We start from the raw sequence: 18,426 nt of genomic DNA on the forward strand, positions 1-18,426 counted from the left end.
CGTGTCCCCTCCCCGTATCCCCTCTCTATCTCCGTGTCCCCTCTCCGTGTCTCCTCTCTATCTCCGTGTCCCCCCGTGTCCCCCCGGTCGCACCTGCCCGCGGGGGTAGCGCCGGTCGCTCCTGCCCGGAGCGCGGAGCCCCGAGCGCCGGCACCGGAGCGCGGACACCGGAGCGCGGACACCGGAGCGGGCGGCTCCCAGCGCGGCCCGCCATGAACAGCATCAAGAGCGTGCCGGCGCGGGTGCTGAGCCGCCGCGGCGGGCACAGCCTGGAGGCGGAGCGGGAGCAGTTCGACAAGAGCCAGGCAAGGACGGCGGGAGGGGGCGGCGGGGCCGCGGTTACGGTCCCGGTTTTAGTCCCGGTCCTGCTCCCGGTTAGGGGATGGGGGGAGGCGGCCCTTTCCGCGGGGCATCGCCTCGGGGCGCGCTGGGCGCGGAGGGCTCTCGGGCGATGGGATGGGACGGGATGGGGGGCGCGGGTCCCGCCGGGCTCCGGGGAAGCCCCGGTGGGGCAGCCCCGGTGGGGCAGCGCGGCCGCCGTCCCTCCGCCCGTCCCCGTGTCCGCGGTGCCGNCGTGCGCCGCCGCCCCCGCGGGCACCGGGCCCCGCGCCCCCCCGCGCCGTCCGGGCCTTATCGCAGGTAAACACGGCCGGCAGCACACCGGAAAGTTTTATGGTGCCGGCGGGAGCGTGGCCGAACCGGGGCTCCACGGCAGCCCCGGGAATGGGCATCTCCGCATCCCTGCCCAGCCCCGGGCCCACCGGCACCGGGGATTGTTTCGTACCGGGGCTGGGTTCACCCCTGCCCCCGGCTCCCGGTCACCCTGCGGGGATGGGGGTGTTCGGACCCGCGGAGGGCGGCAGGGTGGAAACAAAGCCCAAAGGCGTTTGTGCCCCGTGGTGTCCGGCTGGGCCGGGTGTCCGTGCCCCTGTGGCCCGCAGGGGTGGGCAGTGTCGGGCACTGGTGGGGCTGGTGGGAAATGAAGTGCTCAGACAGGGATGGGCAGAGGGATGGACAGAGTGACGGGCTCGCTGCTGCCCCAGCAAAAATAACAGTGCCTTCCCGCATGGCTCCCCCGACCCCTCTGCTTCTGCAGGCTGTGCTTTCATCGCAGATGTTTCCCCTTTGCCCCTTTGCTTTGCGGCTCCTTCCTCAGCCCCCGGGCTGGTTTGGCCCCGAGAGCGCCAGCGAAGGCAGGTGGGAATTTCAGGCCTCGCAGGGTCACGGTAGGAAACGGAGCTTGCTGGGTTTGGGGAGCAACACGGGAAAGAAAACCGGCAATTCCGGTTCCCTCTGGACGCGGCTCCTTCAGTCCCGCTGGGCAGCGCTGATGAACGATCAGATCGCGGCACCGGGGCTGCCCGACCGGGACCAGGACCGGGACCCTCCTTCCCACCCCCTTCCAGGGCACCTGTGCTCTGGGAATCTGTGCAGCCACAGGGATGCTGCAGGCAGGGACATGGACAGGTGACCATCTCTGGCTGATGGTCACACTCACTGCCCAGAGCTGACCTTTTTTCCAGCAGCTGCTAAAACCTGTCCTAAAGGAGCTTTATTCTGGTGTGGTTTCCTGTAGTGGTGCTTCAGTGGGAGCAGAACTGTCCAGTGTCAGAACGTGGGTATTGATCTGCCTTTTTCCTCTAATTATAGCAGCTGCCCAGCCAGCCGCCAGTCGCCTCTGTGTCACGGGGGTGCTGGCACGTCCCCTCCTTGTCTCTGTGTCACAGGGGTGCTGCTGGCACGTCCCCTCCTTGCCTCTGTGTCACAGGGGTGCTGCTGGCACGTCCCCTCTGCTCCCTGAGGATTCTGTACCAGAATCCAGAGCCCTGTCACCTTTTCCCCTGTGAGGGCTTGGGTGATGTCTGGTTACAGACAGGAGTTGCTGACCCTGCTGTGATCCCAGGTCCCTGTGGGTGACATGAAGGTCACCGGCTTTCCCTGAAAATGCTTTTCCATGTCTTGTGTCAGGGTGATGTAGATGTCTCCCTTGTGTGGGAAGTAGGAAATCACCATCCCACAGCAGGCGCTCGCTCGGCAGCCTGGCAGGAGGAAAAACTTGTCCTTTTCTGCTGCCAGTTTTTGCTTTTCTAATACAAAAACGTTAAAAATCCAATGAGCCCTGGAACCTGCAGGATTGCATTGTGTGTGACTGCCAAGTGGTGTTTTCCTGGTGTAATTTGGGAAGGAGCAGCGTTAGGAAGGGAGCTCTGGAGATCATAGCTCAGCTGCTCTGACAGCTCTTGTGCTGCCTGGCCAGGGGAGGCTTCCAGCTGCCAAATAATCTCTCCATCCTGCTGAGACCCAGCATCCACCTGCCCCGTGGGGATTGGGACCCCGTGGGATGCCGGGGGCGGGAGGATGAGCCCTAATTAAAAGCAGCCAGGAACGAAAGGGTGGATGTTAAATGGATGTTAAACTGCGCTCCTTCATTTGGGCGCTTTGATCCCGGCTTTAGTCACCGCCTTGGTACGTGCAGCTGTGAGCAAAGCACTGGGGCTGCAGCCCTGTGGGATCCCACAGCCCACGGCCAGGCAGGTTTTGGGGTTGGCTCCTCACCCTGTGATGGGGAGCAGTCCACAGATTGCATCAAAGTTTTGGCCAGGCTGGTTGTGCACCTGCAGTGACAGCCAGGACCTGCCCATCTCCGGACGTGCCAGTGGTGTGCCAAGAGGCTGGGTCAGGGGTGAATCTCCCCATTTTGGAGCCATCCTCCACAGCCTGGCTTTGCCAGCAGGAGCATCCTGCCAGCACACGCGTGCCAGGCTGCACCACAGGCTGCCCCATGCTCTTCCCTGGTGCCACCATCCCGTTTTCCTGGATCTCCTGGCCAGCTTGGTGCTTGGAGGCAGTGAAAGCACACTGGGCTGGCAGCCCTGAGGGACTGGCACTGGTTTGGTGCCCTGTGGTTTATCTGGGACCATGCTGGACCTGGCATCTCATGGTGGTGCTGTGGGTGGGCTGGGGCTGCTCCTGCATGGGCCCAGTCCTTGTGCTGGACATGAAATGGCTCAGTGAAACCTCTGCACTGGATCCCTAAGGATGAAACCAACCTCTCCAGCAGCTCCTGGGCTGACTTTTGGCTGGTCAGGCTATCAGTGAGACTAAGGGCAATAATTGCAATAAAACCACCACTGCCAGTGGGAATTACAGCTCTGTTTTGGGACAGAGCAGCAGGGTCCCAGCTCACTCAGCAGCTGAGGTCCTGTCCCTGGGGATAGGGGACAACATTTCCTTTCCTGGGTGTCTGCCCATCTCACACTTTGACCCTTCTGGCTGTGCCTCCTCCAACCCTTGTGGGGCTCAGGTTCCATGGATGGGCTGGGACAGGCCTGTCTTGGGGCAGGCAGCAAAGCTCCCAGCTTGGGAGACGTGTCTGCCCTGCTCCCTCTGTGCAAAACACCTCAGGACAGATGCTGTAACTCCTTCAGCAGGAGATGCATTTCCAAATCCTTCCTTGCCTGGCCCAGGATAAGCCATCCTTTCTGTCAGTGTCCCGTGGGAGGTGCTGGCATCCCTGGGGACCTGTGGCACATCCCTCTGGCCAAGCTGCCATCGAGGGCACAGCCTCTGCCAGCTCCAGGCTTTTGGGTGGCTGTGAAGGCACTTTGGGAGAGGCAGCTGTGCTGCAAGTGCCTGTTCCTGGGCACTCCAGGCTCGTTAACCTTTGGGGATAAGAGGATTACAGCAAGTCACCGGCTTAACTCCACTGCTGCTTTAGGGCCCCACATGGCGGGGTAACCCCGGGACTCTCCTGGTGCAGAAAGGCAAAGCCTTTCCTCTCCCCAGCAGCTGGGCCAGCCTTTTGGGACAGGTTCACTCTTTGGGATGATTCAGAGTTTTGCTGCTGTCATGGTCAGTTCCTGGGCAGCTGTTCTGGCCTCTTTTTGGGTGGGTTTTGTGCATGGACACCTCTGACATTGCCCCTTTGGTGTTGGGTTCCTCCTGCATAAGTCAGGAGCACTCGATAACTCGGGGTCAGGTTCCTCCTCCTACAGGAAAGCACCTCATTTCAGAGGTGTCCCTGGACAAGCAGGGAAGAAGGTGCTTTCCTGGGCAGGTAGAAAAGATTTTTATAAGGCTTTAGGGCTGGGGAGCTGCAGGGAGGGACCGAGTTCCTCTTCCAGCACAAGTGCTGCCAGCAGGGTGCCTTCCTGCCTTCCCAGCTGGGACCTTTTTCCTCTGCTGTTGGCAGAGGGCTCATGGACACAGGCACAGCCCAAGCACTCCTGCCAGGGTGAAGCATCCCAGCTGAGTCTGAGGAGGAGGAGGAAGATCCCCATCAAACACAGCAACTTGGATTTGCAGCCCATCAACACATGGGGGATGCAGCCGACCCCACTCTGGGGTCATCTTTTGGAATAAATTCCTAATTTAAAGTCTGCTGTGATCAAACACATCAAAATATAGATAATCCTCTTCTGATAATCACATTGCTGTGGATTTTTGCTCCATCAAGATGGGCATTGAGGCTACCACTCCCTCCTTGCTTGGGGGCTGCTTTTCCCCACGTGCTGTTTGCACGCAGCAACATCCTCAGCAGAACCCAAACCACTCCCCCGTGGTTCAAAGGCTCCTTGTGATTACACAAACAACCCTGGAATTTGGCATCTCACTATTGTGCTTTAATGTTCCTCTGGCACAGCGCTGAGTTCAGGCTGCAAAAATGCAAAAATTGGTTTCCTGGGACAGGGACAGCCGGGAGCACCAGCAGCAGTGGTCAGATCCTGCTGGGGATGGGGGCTTTAATGGATGCTTTGTCTGTGGATAAAATGGATAAAAATTTGTTTGTGGATAATGGATGCTTTTTTTTTGTGGATTCTGATGTGTTACAAATGACTTTGAGGTGACAAATGTGTTCTAAAACTCAGGGTATTCCCCAAAAGCACCAGCACTGCATTTTGGGGTGTCAGGGTAGCCATGGGGGTGTCACCATGTCTGACAGCCACTGTCCCCTCCTCTTGCAGGCCATCAGCATCAGCAAAGCCATAAACACACAGGAAGCACCGGTGAAGGAGAAACATGCCCGCCGTATCCTTTCCCTTGGCTCCCAGGACAGCAGTGAGGACTTTGGGCTGTGGGGGTGTCACCCCTGATGCTGGAGCCACAGGAGATCTGGGAGACCCGTGCAGAGCCTGGCTGGGGGCTGGCATCACAAAGGTTCATCCATCAGTGAAAAGGAAAATGAGCAGTGCAATAAGATTGCATTTCTGTGGCAGTAAAATGCAGAGGGTCCCAGTGTGCCCTCAGCAGGGGGAGGTGCACCCAAAAATGACAACTGGGGTTTTATTTGGGGATGCAGCATTGTGCCAGTGATCCCTGTGCTCGTGGGGCACCCAGTGTCTCCTTTTCAATGAAAGCTGAACAGGAGCAGTGCCCAGCCCAGCCTGTCCCCTGCTGTGTGTGTGTCCAGTTGGCCTTGACTGCCCTGCCAGGGATCATCCTGGGCACACACCACGAGAAGGGAGCCTTCACCTTCTGGTCCTACGCCATCGGGCTGCCCCTGCCCAGCAGTGCCATCCTCAGCTGGAAGTTCTGCCACGTCCTGCACAAGGTGCTGCGTGATGGCCACCCCAACGTGAGTGTCCCCTCCTGCTCCTCTCCCACGGGGGGATTCCTGGCTCTTGCCACCATCCCTCTGCACAAGGAGTGTCCCTTCCCTACCCCAGCCACCTTTCCCAGGTGTTGTCTCACATCTTTGAAACTTCCCCATGTAAATCCCTGACCTTTGGGTGCCACGGGAAGGCTGGGACTTCTCCCAGAGCTGGAGTGGTGTAAGGGGCTGGATGCCCCCTGTTCCCCAGCATCAGGGCAGACAGCCAGCCTCACTGTGCCACATCCTTCCCTTTTGTGTCCCCAGGTTCTCCAGGACTGCCAGAGGTACCGCAGCAACATCCGAGAGACGGGGGACCTGTGGGTGAGTGGGGCAGAGTGCAGCTTTGTGCCTCCCAGGGGGTTTGGAGATGGCTGCTGAGGAACAGGGTGGGCACAGAGAGGGTGAAGCACTGCCTGAAACACCCTGTCTCTTTGGGTGATGGTTGTGTGCCTGTTGGAGCCACAGGTCAGTGGCTCGTGTGGGATCTCTGGGTCTGGTTGCCTCACTCTGGATCCCCTCGTGTCTCTGCAGGGCCATTTGCACGACAGGTACGGGCAGCTGGTGAGCATCTACACACGGCTCCTGCTCACCAAGATCTCCTTCCACGTCAAGGTGAGACCTCTGCCACCTCCACACCACCAGGACAAGGGGATGTGCCATGCCAGCAGCAACTGATGGCTTTTTCCTTCCTTTTCCAAAGCATCCCGAGTTCCCCCCGGGCCTCGAAGTGTCGGATGAGGTGCTGGAAAAGACTGCAGGGACAGATGTGAACAACATGTGAGTGTCCTGGTGGGGCCCAGAGCCCAGGGTGTGGTCAGCAGCTCCATGACCCCAGCTGGCAGTGTCCTGCTGACAAAACCACCCCAGGATGGGGCAGTAACTGGGATTTTGGGAATTGTTTGGATGGTGCCCAATCCCTCCTGCACCCACAGAGCACCGTGGGGTGTAAATGCCTGGGAAAAGGCCCCAAATTCTTGTCAGTCAGAGCTCTTGCCATCATGAGGACTCAATGAACACGAGCAGCTGGAGCAAAGATGTCTCTGCTGTCCAGTGATGGAGTTTTGGTTTGTTTTGGCAGCTTCCAGCTGACGGTAGAGCTGTTTGACTACCTGGACTGTGAGCTGAAGCTGTCGGAGTCGGGTGAGGAGGCGGCAGGGGCAGGTCCCTCCCGCTCGCCCCGGGGCTCTTGAGCAATTGAGCAATAGTTTCGCTCTTTGGTCGGGAATGAAGTTCCAGGAGGCCGAGGTTGGAGGCTCAGGTCCCCCCTCCTCCTCCCACGAGATTTCTGAGGTGGTTTCTCAGCTGGATCCCCCTGTTGAAGCTCTGTAGAGGCAGTTGTAGGAAAATATTTAGACCATGTGGCTGCTTTGAACCCACCTGAGCAAGGCAGAGTGTTGTTTTCAGTGCAGAGCTGCTCTGAAATATGTTTTTATTTCTTCTTTGTACAACCACATTAATCATATCCATTACACAAATCCCTTCTGTCCCTCTGAAGCAGAGGACGGGGCTGTACTCTTTTTAAAGACTCGTTTCCCTTCAATGAAATGCCTCTGGGGAGGGCTGGAGGCCCCTGCTCATGTCTCTCACCTCCTTAGGAATTTTTAGATGGCTTAGAGAGGTGGCAGATTCTGGGAGTCAGGAACAGGGAGCTGCCCTGGAAAAAGGCACAGCGGGAGAGACTGAGCTCCCGGTTCCCAACAGCCTCCTGCTTCTCCTGACCCAGTTATACAGAGAATTTATATTCATAAATACTTTAAAGCTGAGCAGGGAAGAAGGCAGGGTGGATGTGCTGCCTGGATCCCTGCCAAGGGAAGGGATCTGTTTCTGTTTCCGAGCAGGGGCAGGCGAGGCTGCGGTGCCGCCGGGCTCGTCCCCTGCCCTGGCATCCTCTCCCAGATCCTTGCATGATTAAATAGAAAGGAGCAAAACCTCTCACTTCCCCCAGCTGTGTCACGCAGCAGCAGCTTGAGGGCAGCGTCCTGGGGTTAAATCCCTATTTTTTGGGGCTGGGGTATCCACGGCAGATCCCAGCACCCCTTCCCTCTGCCAGCATGGTCCCTCTGAGTGTTTTTGCTGCCTGGAGCAGGGTTGTTCTCAGCCCAGGCAGCAGCCCTGGCGTTCCTCATGCCCCACATCCGCCGTGGTTAATGATCAAGCGGCGTGGCCGGGCGCGGGCGGCTCTGCAAACACGGCTCCCTCAGTTTTCAGGCAGCTCAACACCTCGATGGCCGTGTCGCAGATGTCGGCGGTGCAGTGCCGCCTGGCCCCCCTCATCCAGGTCATCCAGGACTGCAGCCACCTCTACCACTACTCCGTCAAGCTGATGTTCAAGCTGCACTCCTGTGAGTCCCGGGGATGTGCTCCGTGCTGGTGTTTTCCCGGGTGGCTTCTGGGTCTGGGGGTGAGGCTGGTGTGGATTGAGGCATCTGTCGCCATGTCCCTGTATCCCAGCCGGGCTCTAGGGGCCTGCTCCATCCCACACAGACATTCCAGATAAAGGAATGAAAAGGACTTGTTCTTGATTCATTCAAACCCACGTGCCCTGGCCTGCCAGCCCCCTGCATGGGCAGCACAGTGCCAGCAGCCTTGTGTGGGTATTTTGGAGTTCCCACACCCACATCTCCCTGTGTCACATCCCTGATCCCTGTGCCAGGGGATGGGAACACCCCACTCCCGCCCTGATCCCACTCCCTCCTGGCTCTTACCCTGCTGGCTTTTGCAGAGGAGGGGTCTGGGAGCATGTGAACAGCCATGCAGCCCCAGATCAGTCACAACTGTCCCTCCTCACCCAGGTCTGCCGGCCGACACCCTGCAGGGCCACCGGGACCGCTTCCACGAGCAGTTCCGCAGGTAACCAGGGCCCAGCTGGGGCAGTGGGGTCCCCTCTCTCCTTCCAAGCCCCCTCTCATCTGCCCTTTGTCTTTCCCTCCTCTCCAGCCTTAAAAACTTCTTTAAGAAGGCATCTGACATGCTGTATTTCAAGCGGCTCATCCAGATCCCGCGGCTGCCGGAGGTAGGGCAGGATTTTGGTGCTCTGGGGAACTTATGGGTGTCCCTGGGTTTGGGGTCTGGGAGCACTGCCTCTGGCCCTGTCAGCAGCACAGGGCTGGCTCCCTGCCTTCCCTTGGCACTCTGCCTGCAAGGCTGCAACAACTTTTGTCCCTGCAGAGCCCCCCAAACTTCCTGCGGGCATCCGCGTTGGCCGAGCATGTGAAGCCGGTCGTCGTCATCCCCGAGGAGGCCCCTGAGGATGAGGAGCCAGAGAACCTCATTGAGATCAGCACAACTTCCACCACGGAGCCGCAGGTGGGGGCCCGGGGCTGGGATGGGGGCAGGCTCCCGTGTCCTGGCTCAGCTGAGCAGCCTCTGTCCTCCCCAGATCACCTCGGATCTGTTCGAGCAAACCTTCGGGCCGCCCAACGGCGTTTGGGATGACAGGTATGGGGGGGCCAGCAGGGGAGAGGGGCTGCTGCCACAGGGGACCAACCTGCCCCTGTCCACAGGGATGCACAGATCGAGAGCCTGAAGAAGGAGGTGGAAACGCTCCGTGCAGAGATGGAGAAGATTAAACTGGAGGTAAAGCCTGGCTGGGGAGCAGCTGAGGTGGGGTTTGGTGCTGTGCTGTGGAAACCCTTAAGGGATGCAGCAGGAGTGGGGTCCTGGCATCCAGGGTTGTGTTTTGAGACCTCTCCCAGTGCCAGGATGTGATTCCTGACGGGGTGGGAGCATGTGAGACCTGTCCCTTGCTGTCCTGATGTTACCAACAGGGACAAAGCTACTGCAGGGGTAAGGGGCAGAGCTTTCCTGTGCACCCCACGCCTGCATTGCCCAAATTCCAGAGGGGCAGCTGGGGGTGCTGGGGAGGGCAGGGCCGTGCCCAGTGCCCTCTGACCCCCGCAGGCACAGCGCTACATCACCCAGCTGAAGGCCCAGGTGAACAGCCTGGAGGGAGAGGTGGAGGAGCAGCGCAAGCAGAAGCAGAAGGCGCTGGTGGACAACGAGCAGCTGCGGGATGAGCTGGAGAGGCTGCAGAGGGTGAAGCAGGACAGCGACAGGTCACAGCGGCTCTGCGCCGAGGCCGAGAGTAGGTGGAGCCCTGGGGTGCCCTGGGGTGGGGGCTGCCCTCGCTGTGGTTGCTGAGGGTCTCTCACCCCTGCAGAGAAAGCCAACGCCACCGAGATCCGCTACACGAAGCTGAAGGAGAAGCACAGCGAGCTCATCAACACCCACGCCGAGCTGCTGAGGAAGGTGAGGCTGCTGCCCCTGCAGGCAGGGACTGACACTGAGGGCAGTGTCCCCGAATTAAAGCCCTCCCTTTTGGGGTTGGGGTATCCAGGGCAGAGCTGAGCACCCTTTCCTGCTCCATCATGGTTCCTTTGGGTGTTCTTGTTGTTGTTTTTTGGGGTGTTTTGCTAAGTGTCCCCGAATTAAAGCCCTCCCTTTTGGGGTTGGGGTATCCAGGGCAGAGCTGAGCACCCTTTCCCTCTTTCATCATAGTCCCTTTGGGTATTCTTGTTGTTTTTTGGGGTGTTTTGCTGTTGTTTGGTCTGTTTCTGCTGGTTTCTATGGCCAGTGTAGCTGGTGGGATATCACTTGTACCAGCAGTCATGGCATGCTTGGCTCCAGTTCTAGAAAGGGGCTCTCAAGGGATATGCTGGTGATGGGGATCCTCAGTTGTGCCACTCACATATTTAATTGTTTGCTTTGGGTGTTTTGGTCTTGCTTTTGTCCCTTGCTCCCTCTGCCACCACTGGTGTGGCTTGTGCCTGCCCAGTCCCCTGTACTGGTCCCATCACCTTCTGAGCACCAAGCAGGGGACACCCCTTGAATCCATGTCCACTGGCATTTTGGATACTGTGAGGAAGACATCTTGGATTTATTCTCTGAGCTAGAATTTGGTTGGAATGAGTGTGGGGATGGTGAGGGTCCCCCTTGGAATGCCAGGTGAGCCCCATGTCCCCCACAGAACGCTGACACTGCCAAGCAGCTGACAGTGACACAGCAGAGCCAGGAGGAGGTGGCACGTGTCAAGGAGCAGCTGGCATTTCAGGTGGAGCAGGTCAAGCGAGAGGCCGAGCTGAAGGTGAGCTCTGGATCCTTCCCTGCCAGCACTGAGCCCTCCCCAGCCTGGGAAACACAGTTTGGGAGCAAGGGAAAGGGGAGGGTGTTGCTGTTGGGCCCTGATTCCAGGAAGAGTTGCCGTGGCTCCTCAGGAAGGTGTTAATACATGACTCAGCCCCTCTTGCCCAAATCTGCCTTTTCTTCCCCCAAGAAAATGCCACAATGCAAATTGATGGCTTGAGTGCTTTCCTTCTCTGGGGCTCAAGGTGGGGGCTGCTCCCAAAAACCCCCTGCCCAAGACCCCAAAACCCCCTCCCTGCAAATCATGGCTGGGTTCATTCCCTGCATCCCGGCTGGCGCTGGTGCCCAGCGGAGCAGGGGCTGAGCCTGGGCACGCTGTGGGCACAGCTGGAGGACCAGAGCCTGCAGATGGAGCAGCTGAGGCAGGAACTGGACGCCCGTCGGGACGAGCTGGAGCAGGCGCAGCGCTCGCTCAGCCACGCCAAGCAGGTACAGGGCTGGGGGGCAGCAGAGCCCAGGACCCCACCAAACCCTGCCACAGGGGCTGGACCTGCCACCCCTGCTGAGCCACGGCTTCAGCAGCAGCCCAAGGAGCTGTCACAGGGCTGAGCGTGGGTCCAGCCCTTCGGTGTCACGAGCTGGGCATGTCCCGAGCTCCCCCCAGTTCTGCTGGGCTGCTGGCAGTGACAGGGCAGTGACAGGGCAGTGACAGGCTGTCCTGGCCCCCCATGGCAGGCAGGTGTGGAGCTCAGTGCCCAGCTGGATGCTCTGCACGCCGAGAAGGAGGTGCTGAGGCGGTCGGTGAGCGAGAAGGAGTGTGAGCTGCTGTCCACTCGGGGCCTCGTGCAGGAGAAGGAGCTGCAGCTGAGCCAGGAGGCAGACAAGGCCACGAGGGAGATCCGAGAGCTCCAGGGCAGGCTCCTGGAGAAGGTACAGGGCTGTGTGAAGAGCCCACTGCCCCTCTGCTCACCGGGGTGAGATGTTTGGGGTGGGATATCACCAGCAGTCATGGGATGGTTCCTGGAAAGGGGCTCTCGAGGGAGCTGCTGCAGATGGGGGTGCTCTGCCACTCACCTGTTCCTCCTGCCTCACAGAGCAACCAGGAGCAGAGCCTGCAGCAGAAGCTGCTGGATGAGCAGTTTGGAGTCCTGCAGGAGACAGTGAGAGAAGCCCAGGCCATCCTCAGTGATGCCATGGCCAAGCTGGATGACCCCCTGCACCTCCGCTGCACCAGCTCCCCAGGTATGTCCTGCTCTTCAGGGGGCTGAAACATGCTCTGCCTTCTCCCTCCTGGACAGATCATGTTGCATCTCAGCTCTCCCATGGCTTTTTTTCCATCATGCCTGAGGTGGCTGGGGTCAAACTTCCCAGGACGAATTTTTAGCTCTCATGTTCAGCACTATTTTGCTCAGATTTTAGAGCTGTTCCCCAGCCAGGGATACACTTGCATTCAGTGGTGCCCTGGTGCAGACACCCACCAGGCTGTGCTAAGGAGTGGAATGGGATTCCTTGCAGATTACCTGCTGAGCCGGGCGCAGGCGGCGCTGGAGTCCACGGATGCCCTGGAGAAGGGGCACGCGCAGTACGTGGCCTCCATGGCAGGTACCTGGGGCTGGGGACTGGCTCTGCTCCCAGCTTGCTCGTGTTTCCATCCACCCAGCAGCCCCCAGCAGCTCTGGGGCCACGGGCAAGCAGCAGTGCCCTGGTGACAGAGGGACACGGGCAGGGCTGGGGGGTTCCCGTGTGCTCCTTCCAGCTGGAGGGGTCAATGCCAACATCTCTGAGCCTTGTACTGATCCTTGAGTGCCTTCAAGGACGAGCTGCAGCCCCCAGGACCTGGCAGGGGCTGGCAGCTGCTGAGCCTGTGCTGTCTGTGGCAGATGCTGCGGGGCTGGTGGGGGCTCTGGCCCTCTTTGCCCACCTGGCAGGTGACACCATCGTCAATGGCAGCGCCACAGCCCACCTGGCCCCCACGGACCACGCTGACCGTGAGTGCAGGGATGCTGGGGGTGCTGGGGGGACTTTTTCTCATGGGCCTTTTCTTCAGGGAGGCCATGCCAAAGCCCTCTCTGCCAGGGGCAGATTTTACTAAACACAGCACATTCCCCATGCTCCCCCTCCCGACATTCCCTGTCCTCTAGTGCCCCTCCCTGGGCCTGGAAATTCATTTGTAATCTCCTAGAAGACGTTTGGGGGATGCTGCTGGTGCTCAGCTGTGGGTGAGGGGAGGAGGAAGATGAGGGTGGGCAGGGCTGGGATGAAGGGACCCCTTGCCCAGGCTGTGCTGTCGGCAGGGCTGACGGAGACGTGCCGGGAGTGCGGCCAGCGGAGCCTGGAGTTCCTGGAGCAGCTGAAGGACAGGCAGAGGCTGGGCAGTGCCCAGCTGGGGGACGTGCAGGGGGCTCTCAGAGGGGTCCTGCAGCTGGCCCAGGTAGGAGATGGAGCCCAGCACAGCCACATTTCCACTCAGGGCTGGCAGGGTGGGTCCCAGGGAACATTTTGGGGTGGTTTGTCCCCCATACTCACAAGTTGTGGTGCTTTCCTTGAGCCATCTCAGCTTCTGAGCACTGAGACCCTTCCTGATGGTGCACAGAGCTGGTCACCCTCAGATCAGCTGCAGTCTTTCAGCTCGGTAACCCCTCTGGAAGGAAACTTCCCATCTTTCAGATATTTTTCTCGGTGAAGCCCCTATCAGTCTTTTCTTTTACACCACTTTCAGCTCTCCAGGGCCCTCTGGAGCAGAAACTGCTCCTATGATGGAGTTTTGTCACCTTGATTTGGGGCATTTCCTACCTCTGAGGTCCCATGTTTGCTGCAAGCTGGTGGCACGTGTACCTTCACTGTGCAGGCTGCAGAATGCTGCTCCTGCAGCTCTGATTACTTGGTAGGGGCGGGAAGGAATTGGATATCTTGGTTTGTAGTTATTCTTTATACATATTCCCTTCTGTTTTTCTGCCTAAAACCTGCTCATGCCTGCTGCCTCCTCTGGCAGGAGCTGAGACCCAAGAGCCTGGACATCAAGCAGGAGGAGCTGGGGGACATGGTTGAGAAGGAGATGGCCTCCACCTCAGAGGCCATTGAGGATGCTGTCAGGAGGATAGAGGTGAGACAGAGCTGCAGGATGGGCCATTCTGGGGCCTTGGGGAGGCAGAGTCCATCACTCCTCACCCCAACATGGCATCCAACCCTTCCTCTTGTGTTTCCCAACAGGAGATGATGAGCCAGGCCAGGAACGAGAGCTCTGGGGTTAAGCTGGAAGTGAGTGAGAGGTGAGTTTTGAGGAGGGACACAGGACAGGTCTGTGCCCTGCTGGGGTGTGCTCTGCTCCAAAACAGGCCCCATTTTCTGAGCCAAAGCTTCCCTGGATGCTGAACACTTTTCCTTTGCTTCCCTTCAGGATTCTGAACTCCTGCACGGATCTAATGAAGGTCAGTGCTGCAGAAACCCATCTGGGCTGCACAAAACTGTAACCTCCCACCAGCAGCAGCATCAATCTCCTCTCTAAGACCCCCATCAAACCCCAAAACCTGTTTTCCTTCATTCCAGGCTATCAGACTTCTTGTAACAACATCTACAAACCTACAGAAGGAGATAGTGGAAAGTGGCCGGGTAAGTCCTCTCTTACACTCATCTCTTTGTGCTGATGAAATACAAGAGAATTCCCCCAAACTGCAGAAACACTCTGGATTTCATGGTTTCCCATGTTAGCAGGACTCTGGCAGTCCCAGTTGCTGGAGGTGGGCTGCTCAGCCCTGTGCTCTCTTGCACAAATTGCTGTCACCCTTGCAAAGCCTTGTCCATCTGAAGATCATGGCTCAAATTTGTGTGTTTTAAACCAAACCCAGCTCAAATTTGTAAGCTTGGGACTCTGATGTTTTTTCATAATTGTTTAAGCAGTCAGTAAGAGCAGCATGAAGAGCACAGGAATGCTGTCACTCCCTTGATTTATGGCTTTATATATGAATTTACACATTATTACACTTTATATGGGTATTTAATGCAGATTTATATGCTGTTGTGTATTAGACAGAAGTTAATCCAGGCCATAATATTCTCATAACAACAGGGGGCAGCAACAACTCAGGAGTTCTATGCCAAGAACTCGCGCTGGACCGAAGGGCTGATCTCTGCCTCCAAGGCCGTGGGCTGGGGAGCCACACAGCTCGTGTAGGTACCCCAGGCTGGCAGCTGCCCCTGGGACACAGCTCCAGGGGCTGGCTCCTGCTTCCCTGTCACCCCAAACCCCAGAATTCCCACTGCTGAATTGCTGATTCCTTGTGGAGCCTCATTGCTGGCTGCTGACGGAGGTCTCTGGTTTTATGGAGCCTCAGTTGGGTTCATTGCTAATTCCTCGTGGAGCATCGTGGTCTGGGTGGGACCACACAGTCACCCAGCTAGGGATGGCAGTTCCTCCCTGTCTGCAAAATGTGAAACCAAATCCCCCCAGTCCTGGTTGTGGATGGGGGGGTTGGAAATTGCCCTGTGCCAGTGCAGGAAATGTGGGGGGTGTCTTGCGCAATGCTTTAATAAAAATCTCATCCCTTATGAAAACAAAATCCTGCCTTGGTCCAGTTCACCTGGATCATGGCTTTGAATAATTGCTTTGTGTATGAGCTTTAATAACAGCTGGACTCAAAGATCTTAGAGATCTTTGTAGCAACTCCATACTGTAACAACTCCACGATTCTGTAATTACAAAGCTGGTGGATCCAGCTGCTGATTTCTGAGGGTATTAGCAGGAGAGAAATCATCTGCACTGGCTGTGTTGTGTCTCTGACACAATCTCCCTTTGACCCCTGTGCAGGGAGTCAGCAGACAGGGTTGTCCTGCACACAGGGAAGTACGAGGAGCTGATCGTGTGCTCCCACGAGATCGCTGCCAGCACGGCCCAGCTGGTGGCTGCCTCCAAGGTGGGTGTCCCTGGGTGTCTCCTCCTCCTGTCCCATGGTGTCCCCTCCTCTCTGCCAGCCCTGCAGTCTCCCAGAGCAGGGGGAAGGGAAGCTCTTGCTATTTTCCAGTCTGTGATTTTAATCCCTGTGTTAATATTCCCACACCCGAGGCTTGCCTTGGAAACGAAGATGTGGAAAACCTCCTGTCTTCCTCCTGTCAAGCTGGCTTTGTAAAGAAAATGTTAATAACTAACAAGAAATCCAGAGAAGCAGCTGCAGGAGCTGGAGTTGAGGATGGTGGACTTTGGTCCTTGCCACCTTTCCTGTTGGTGTAGGTGAAAGTGAGGGGTGGAGTTTTAGTGATGCAGGTGTGGGGGGACGGGGATCCATAGGGATTTTTACACCAGATGGGTTTAAAATTAAGAGCACAGTTAAAAAACCAGAGCTGTGTCTTCACTGAGTGCTTGGCTCAGGTGGGAGCAGAGCTGGTTTGGTGCCCTGGGGCTGAAGGGCTTTGCAGGGATCACCTTGTCTGGCCATGATGGGATCACTGAGGATAAACCTTCCCATCTGTCCATCCATCCATTCTTCCCACTCCCAGGTTTTCATGCCCAAAAGCTCTTTGCCTCTGCCCGGGGCTCCCTGGAGCTCATGGTGGGCACCCACAGCCATTCCTGTGCTTGTTGCAGGTGAAGGCTGACAAGAGCAGCAGGAACCTGGCCAGGCTCCAGGAGTGCTCACGCAACGTCAACGAGATGGCAGCAAACGTGGTGGCTTCCACCAAGTCGGGGCAAGAGCAGATAGAGGAGAAAGGTGAGGTTTTATTTTTTGCAAGGAAAAGGAAGAAAACCCCACCCCGCATCCCTGGGGAACACCCCGAGGTGTCTGTCCAGCTCTGCTTTGGCATGTGAGGGGTGCACTCAGTCGGGGCCCTCTGTCCCCACAGACACCATGGACTTCTCGGGCATGTCCCTCATCAAGCTGAAGAAGGAGGAGATGGAAACGCAGGTACGGCCCCGAGGTGGATTCAGCGCGGCCGCCGACAGGCCCTGCCCGGCCGTGGGGGTCCCTGTGCCCCCAGCCCGGCTCCAGGGGTGGTTTTTGGGCGCAGGTGAAGGTGCTGGAGCTGGAGAAGCGGCTGGAGGGCGAGCGGGTCCGTCTGGGCGAGCTGAGGAAGCAGCACTACGTCCTGGCCGGGGGCTGCGAGGACGCGCCCGAGGACGGCGAGGCCCGGCCGGCGCCGGCCCCGCGGCGAGGGATCCTGAAGAAACCCCCCATTGCCCAGAAACCCGGCCTGGGAGAGGTGGGAGCCGGCCGGGGGGTGAGGGCCGGGCAGGGGGGTGTTCCTGGCACAGGTTTTGACCGGCGTGGCCTCTGTGCCCTTCTCTTGCAGCCCTAGCGGCCCCCGGCCCTCACGCCGCGTTGCCTTCGCGCTGCTGTGCCTTCACGCGCGGGGTCTCCTCAGCGCCCGGCCTGGAAACAATCCCAAACTGGATGTTCTCTCGAGGAGTAGATCTTATTTTTTGTTCTCCTTTTTTCTGAACTCTAGAGTGGCGGGGCGCCTGTGCTGAGTGCTCTCCTCCTCCTCCTCTCCTCCTCCTTTTACTCTTCCTCCTTCTCCTCTTCCTCCTTATCCTCCTTCTCTTCCTCCTCCTCTTTTTCTTCCTCCTCCCCACCTGCCAACCGGCTCTCCCTGTTTAATTTAATTTGGGGTTTGTTTGGGTTTTGTTTTTTTTTTAAGGACTTTATCAGCACTAGAAGTTTTCAGTAAATGTAGCTCTACTGTACTGCTCAGACCCTTTCCAAGAACTGTGAACTGGTTTTACAGTAGGAAACTGGTGGGCTTTTCTTGCAACCATTTTTTTAAATTCCCTTTTTCCAGCCTGAGGAATATTTGACTTAATTTTGGTGTGAGATCAGCCCTCAGCAGGAAGGGAAACGTTTGCCTTCCCCAGCACGTGGAGCAGGGCTTTTGTTAGGGAAAAGCAGTTACCGACACACACTGGCAATAAGGAGACAAACGTTTTTATTTTTTTTTCCTTTTCTATTTTTTATTACTACAGCAATGTCAAGGGATCAGTTGCATTATGTTTTGTATTTAAGATAATTAGCAGAATTAAATCTAACCGTGGCCTACGGGAGCCAGGGACTAGAGAAGTCTGCAGCAATAAGGAATTGCTGATGTGGAGAGATGCGGGGGCAGAAGCAAAACCCTGTCAGCTGTGTCTTCCCTTGGAGCAACTACCAGGATGTAGATTATTAAAGGAGCAATATTTAAAATACTTTTGTGTTGCTTTGTTGTTGGGGAGGAGGTTGATGACAGGGCCAGGGCCATGACAGGGTTGGTTGCAGGAAGCTGGGCCTGAGCTGTGGGGAAGAGGCAGGCAGTAAAAATTAGCTAAATGTGCATAAATATATCTGTATATACACATAAATATATATATAGAGAGAAAGTATTCTCTATGTATGTGTAGCCATATGTGTCTATGGTTCTGCATGTGCCTATACATATATATATATATATATAGGCATATGTATGTATGCATTTTTGCATATTTTAGGTACCTATACTGTTATGCACTATATATAAAATGTAATATATACTATATATTTTATATATATTTATATATATATAATTATTATTATAGATATATGATAGGTAGTCTAGGTGACATATATTAGTACATACTATATACATATTGCATATATATATTATTATATATCTATTAGATAAAATATAGGGGTGTGTGTGTATATATATATATATAAAAAATAGGCAGCTATATATGATACATAATATCATGTAGCTGATAAAACTGGAGCATTTAGAGCTCAGCATGACAAGGTGACCACAGCTGCCTT

At 56.8% G+C, this 18,426-nt stretch overlaps 1 protein-coding gene across 2 annotated transcripts; it reads left to right on the plus strand.

The window, feature by feature from the left end:
• The first annotated feature begins 105 nt into the window (after nt 1-105).
• Nucleotides 106-17,846, plus strand: HIP1R (huntingtin interacting protein 1 related). 2 transcript variants are annotated; one of them, XM_039724805.1, is made up of 32 exons: nt 106-305; nt 4,965-5,028; nt 5,433-5,575; nt 5,858-5,914; nt 6,125-6,205; nt 6,294-6,370; nt 6,672-6,733; nt 7,795-7,935; nt 8,386-8,443; nt 8,531-8,606; nt 8,762-8,899; nt 8,973-9,031; nt 9,097-9,169; nt 9,494-9,677; nt 9,753-9,841; nt 10,560-10,676; nt 11,063-11,164; nt 11,411-11,605; nt 11,770-11,917; nt 12,191-12,277; nt 12,556-12,663; nt 12,970-13,106; nt 13,668-13,778; nt 13,886-13,944; nt 14,073-14,103; nt 14,222-14,284; nt 14,742-14,842; nt 15,480-15,585; nt 16,254-16,377; nt 16,511-16,572; nt 16,676-16,867; nt 16,958-17,846. In XM_039724805.1, exons 1-32 carry the CDS (start codon nt 213-215, stop codon nt 16,961-16,963), a joined length of 3,144 nt encoding a protein of 1,047 aa, XP_039580739.1. In that variant the 5' UTR covers nt 106-212; the 3' UTR covers nt 16,964-17,846. The 2 variants fall into 2 exon arrangements, 1 of the variants encoding a protein (XP_039580739.1); XR_005629325.1 differs by lacking the exons at nt 13,668-13,778; nt 13,886-13,944; nt 14,073-14,103; ... (5 more) ...; nt 16,676-16,867; nt 16,958-17,846 and having other exon boundaries at nt 12,191-12,257.
• The last annotated feature ends 580 nt before the right edge of the window (nt 17,847-18,426 follow it).

The sequence above is a fragment of the Passer montanus genome, unplaced genomic scaffold (genome assembly GCF_014805655.1).
Source record: "Passer montanus isolate IOZ18808 unplaced genomic scaffold, ASM1480565v1 scaffold53, whole genome shotgun sequence".
Classification (NCBI taxonomy): domain Eukaryota; kingdom Metazoa; phylum Chordata; class Aves; order Passeriformes; family Passeridae; genus Passer; species Passer montanus.

Coding starts and splice junctions, on each gene's coding strand:
- HIP1R (XM_039724805.1), top strand. CDS start 213: ATGAACAGCATCAAGAGCGTGCCGGCGCGGGTGCTGAGCCGCCGCGGC. Junction 8,607..8,761: donor AGATCCCGCGGCTGCCGGAG/GTAGGGCAGGAT, acceptor TTGTCCCTGCAG/AGCCCCCCAAACTTCCTGCG. Junction 8,900..8,972: donor CTTCCACCACGGAGCCGCAG/GTGGGGGCCCGG, acceptor TGTCCTCCCCAG/ATCACCTCGGATCTGTTCGA.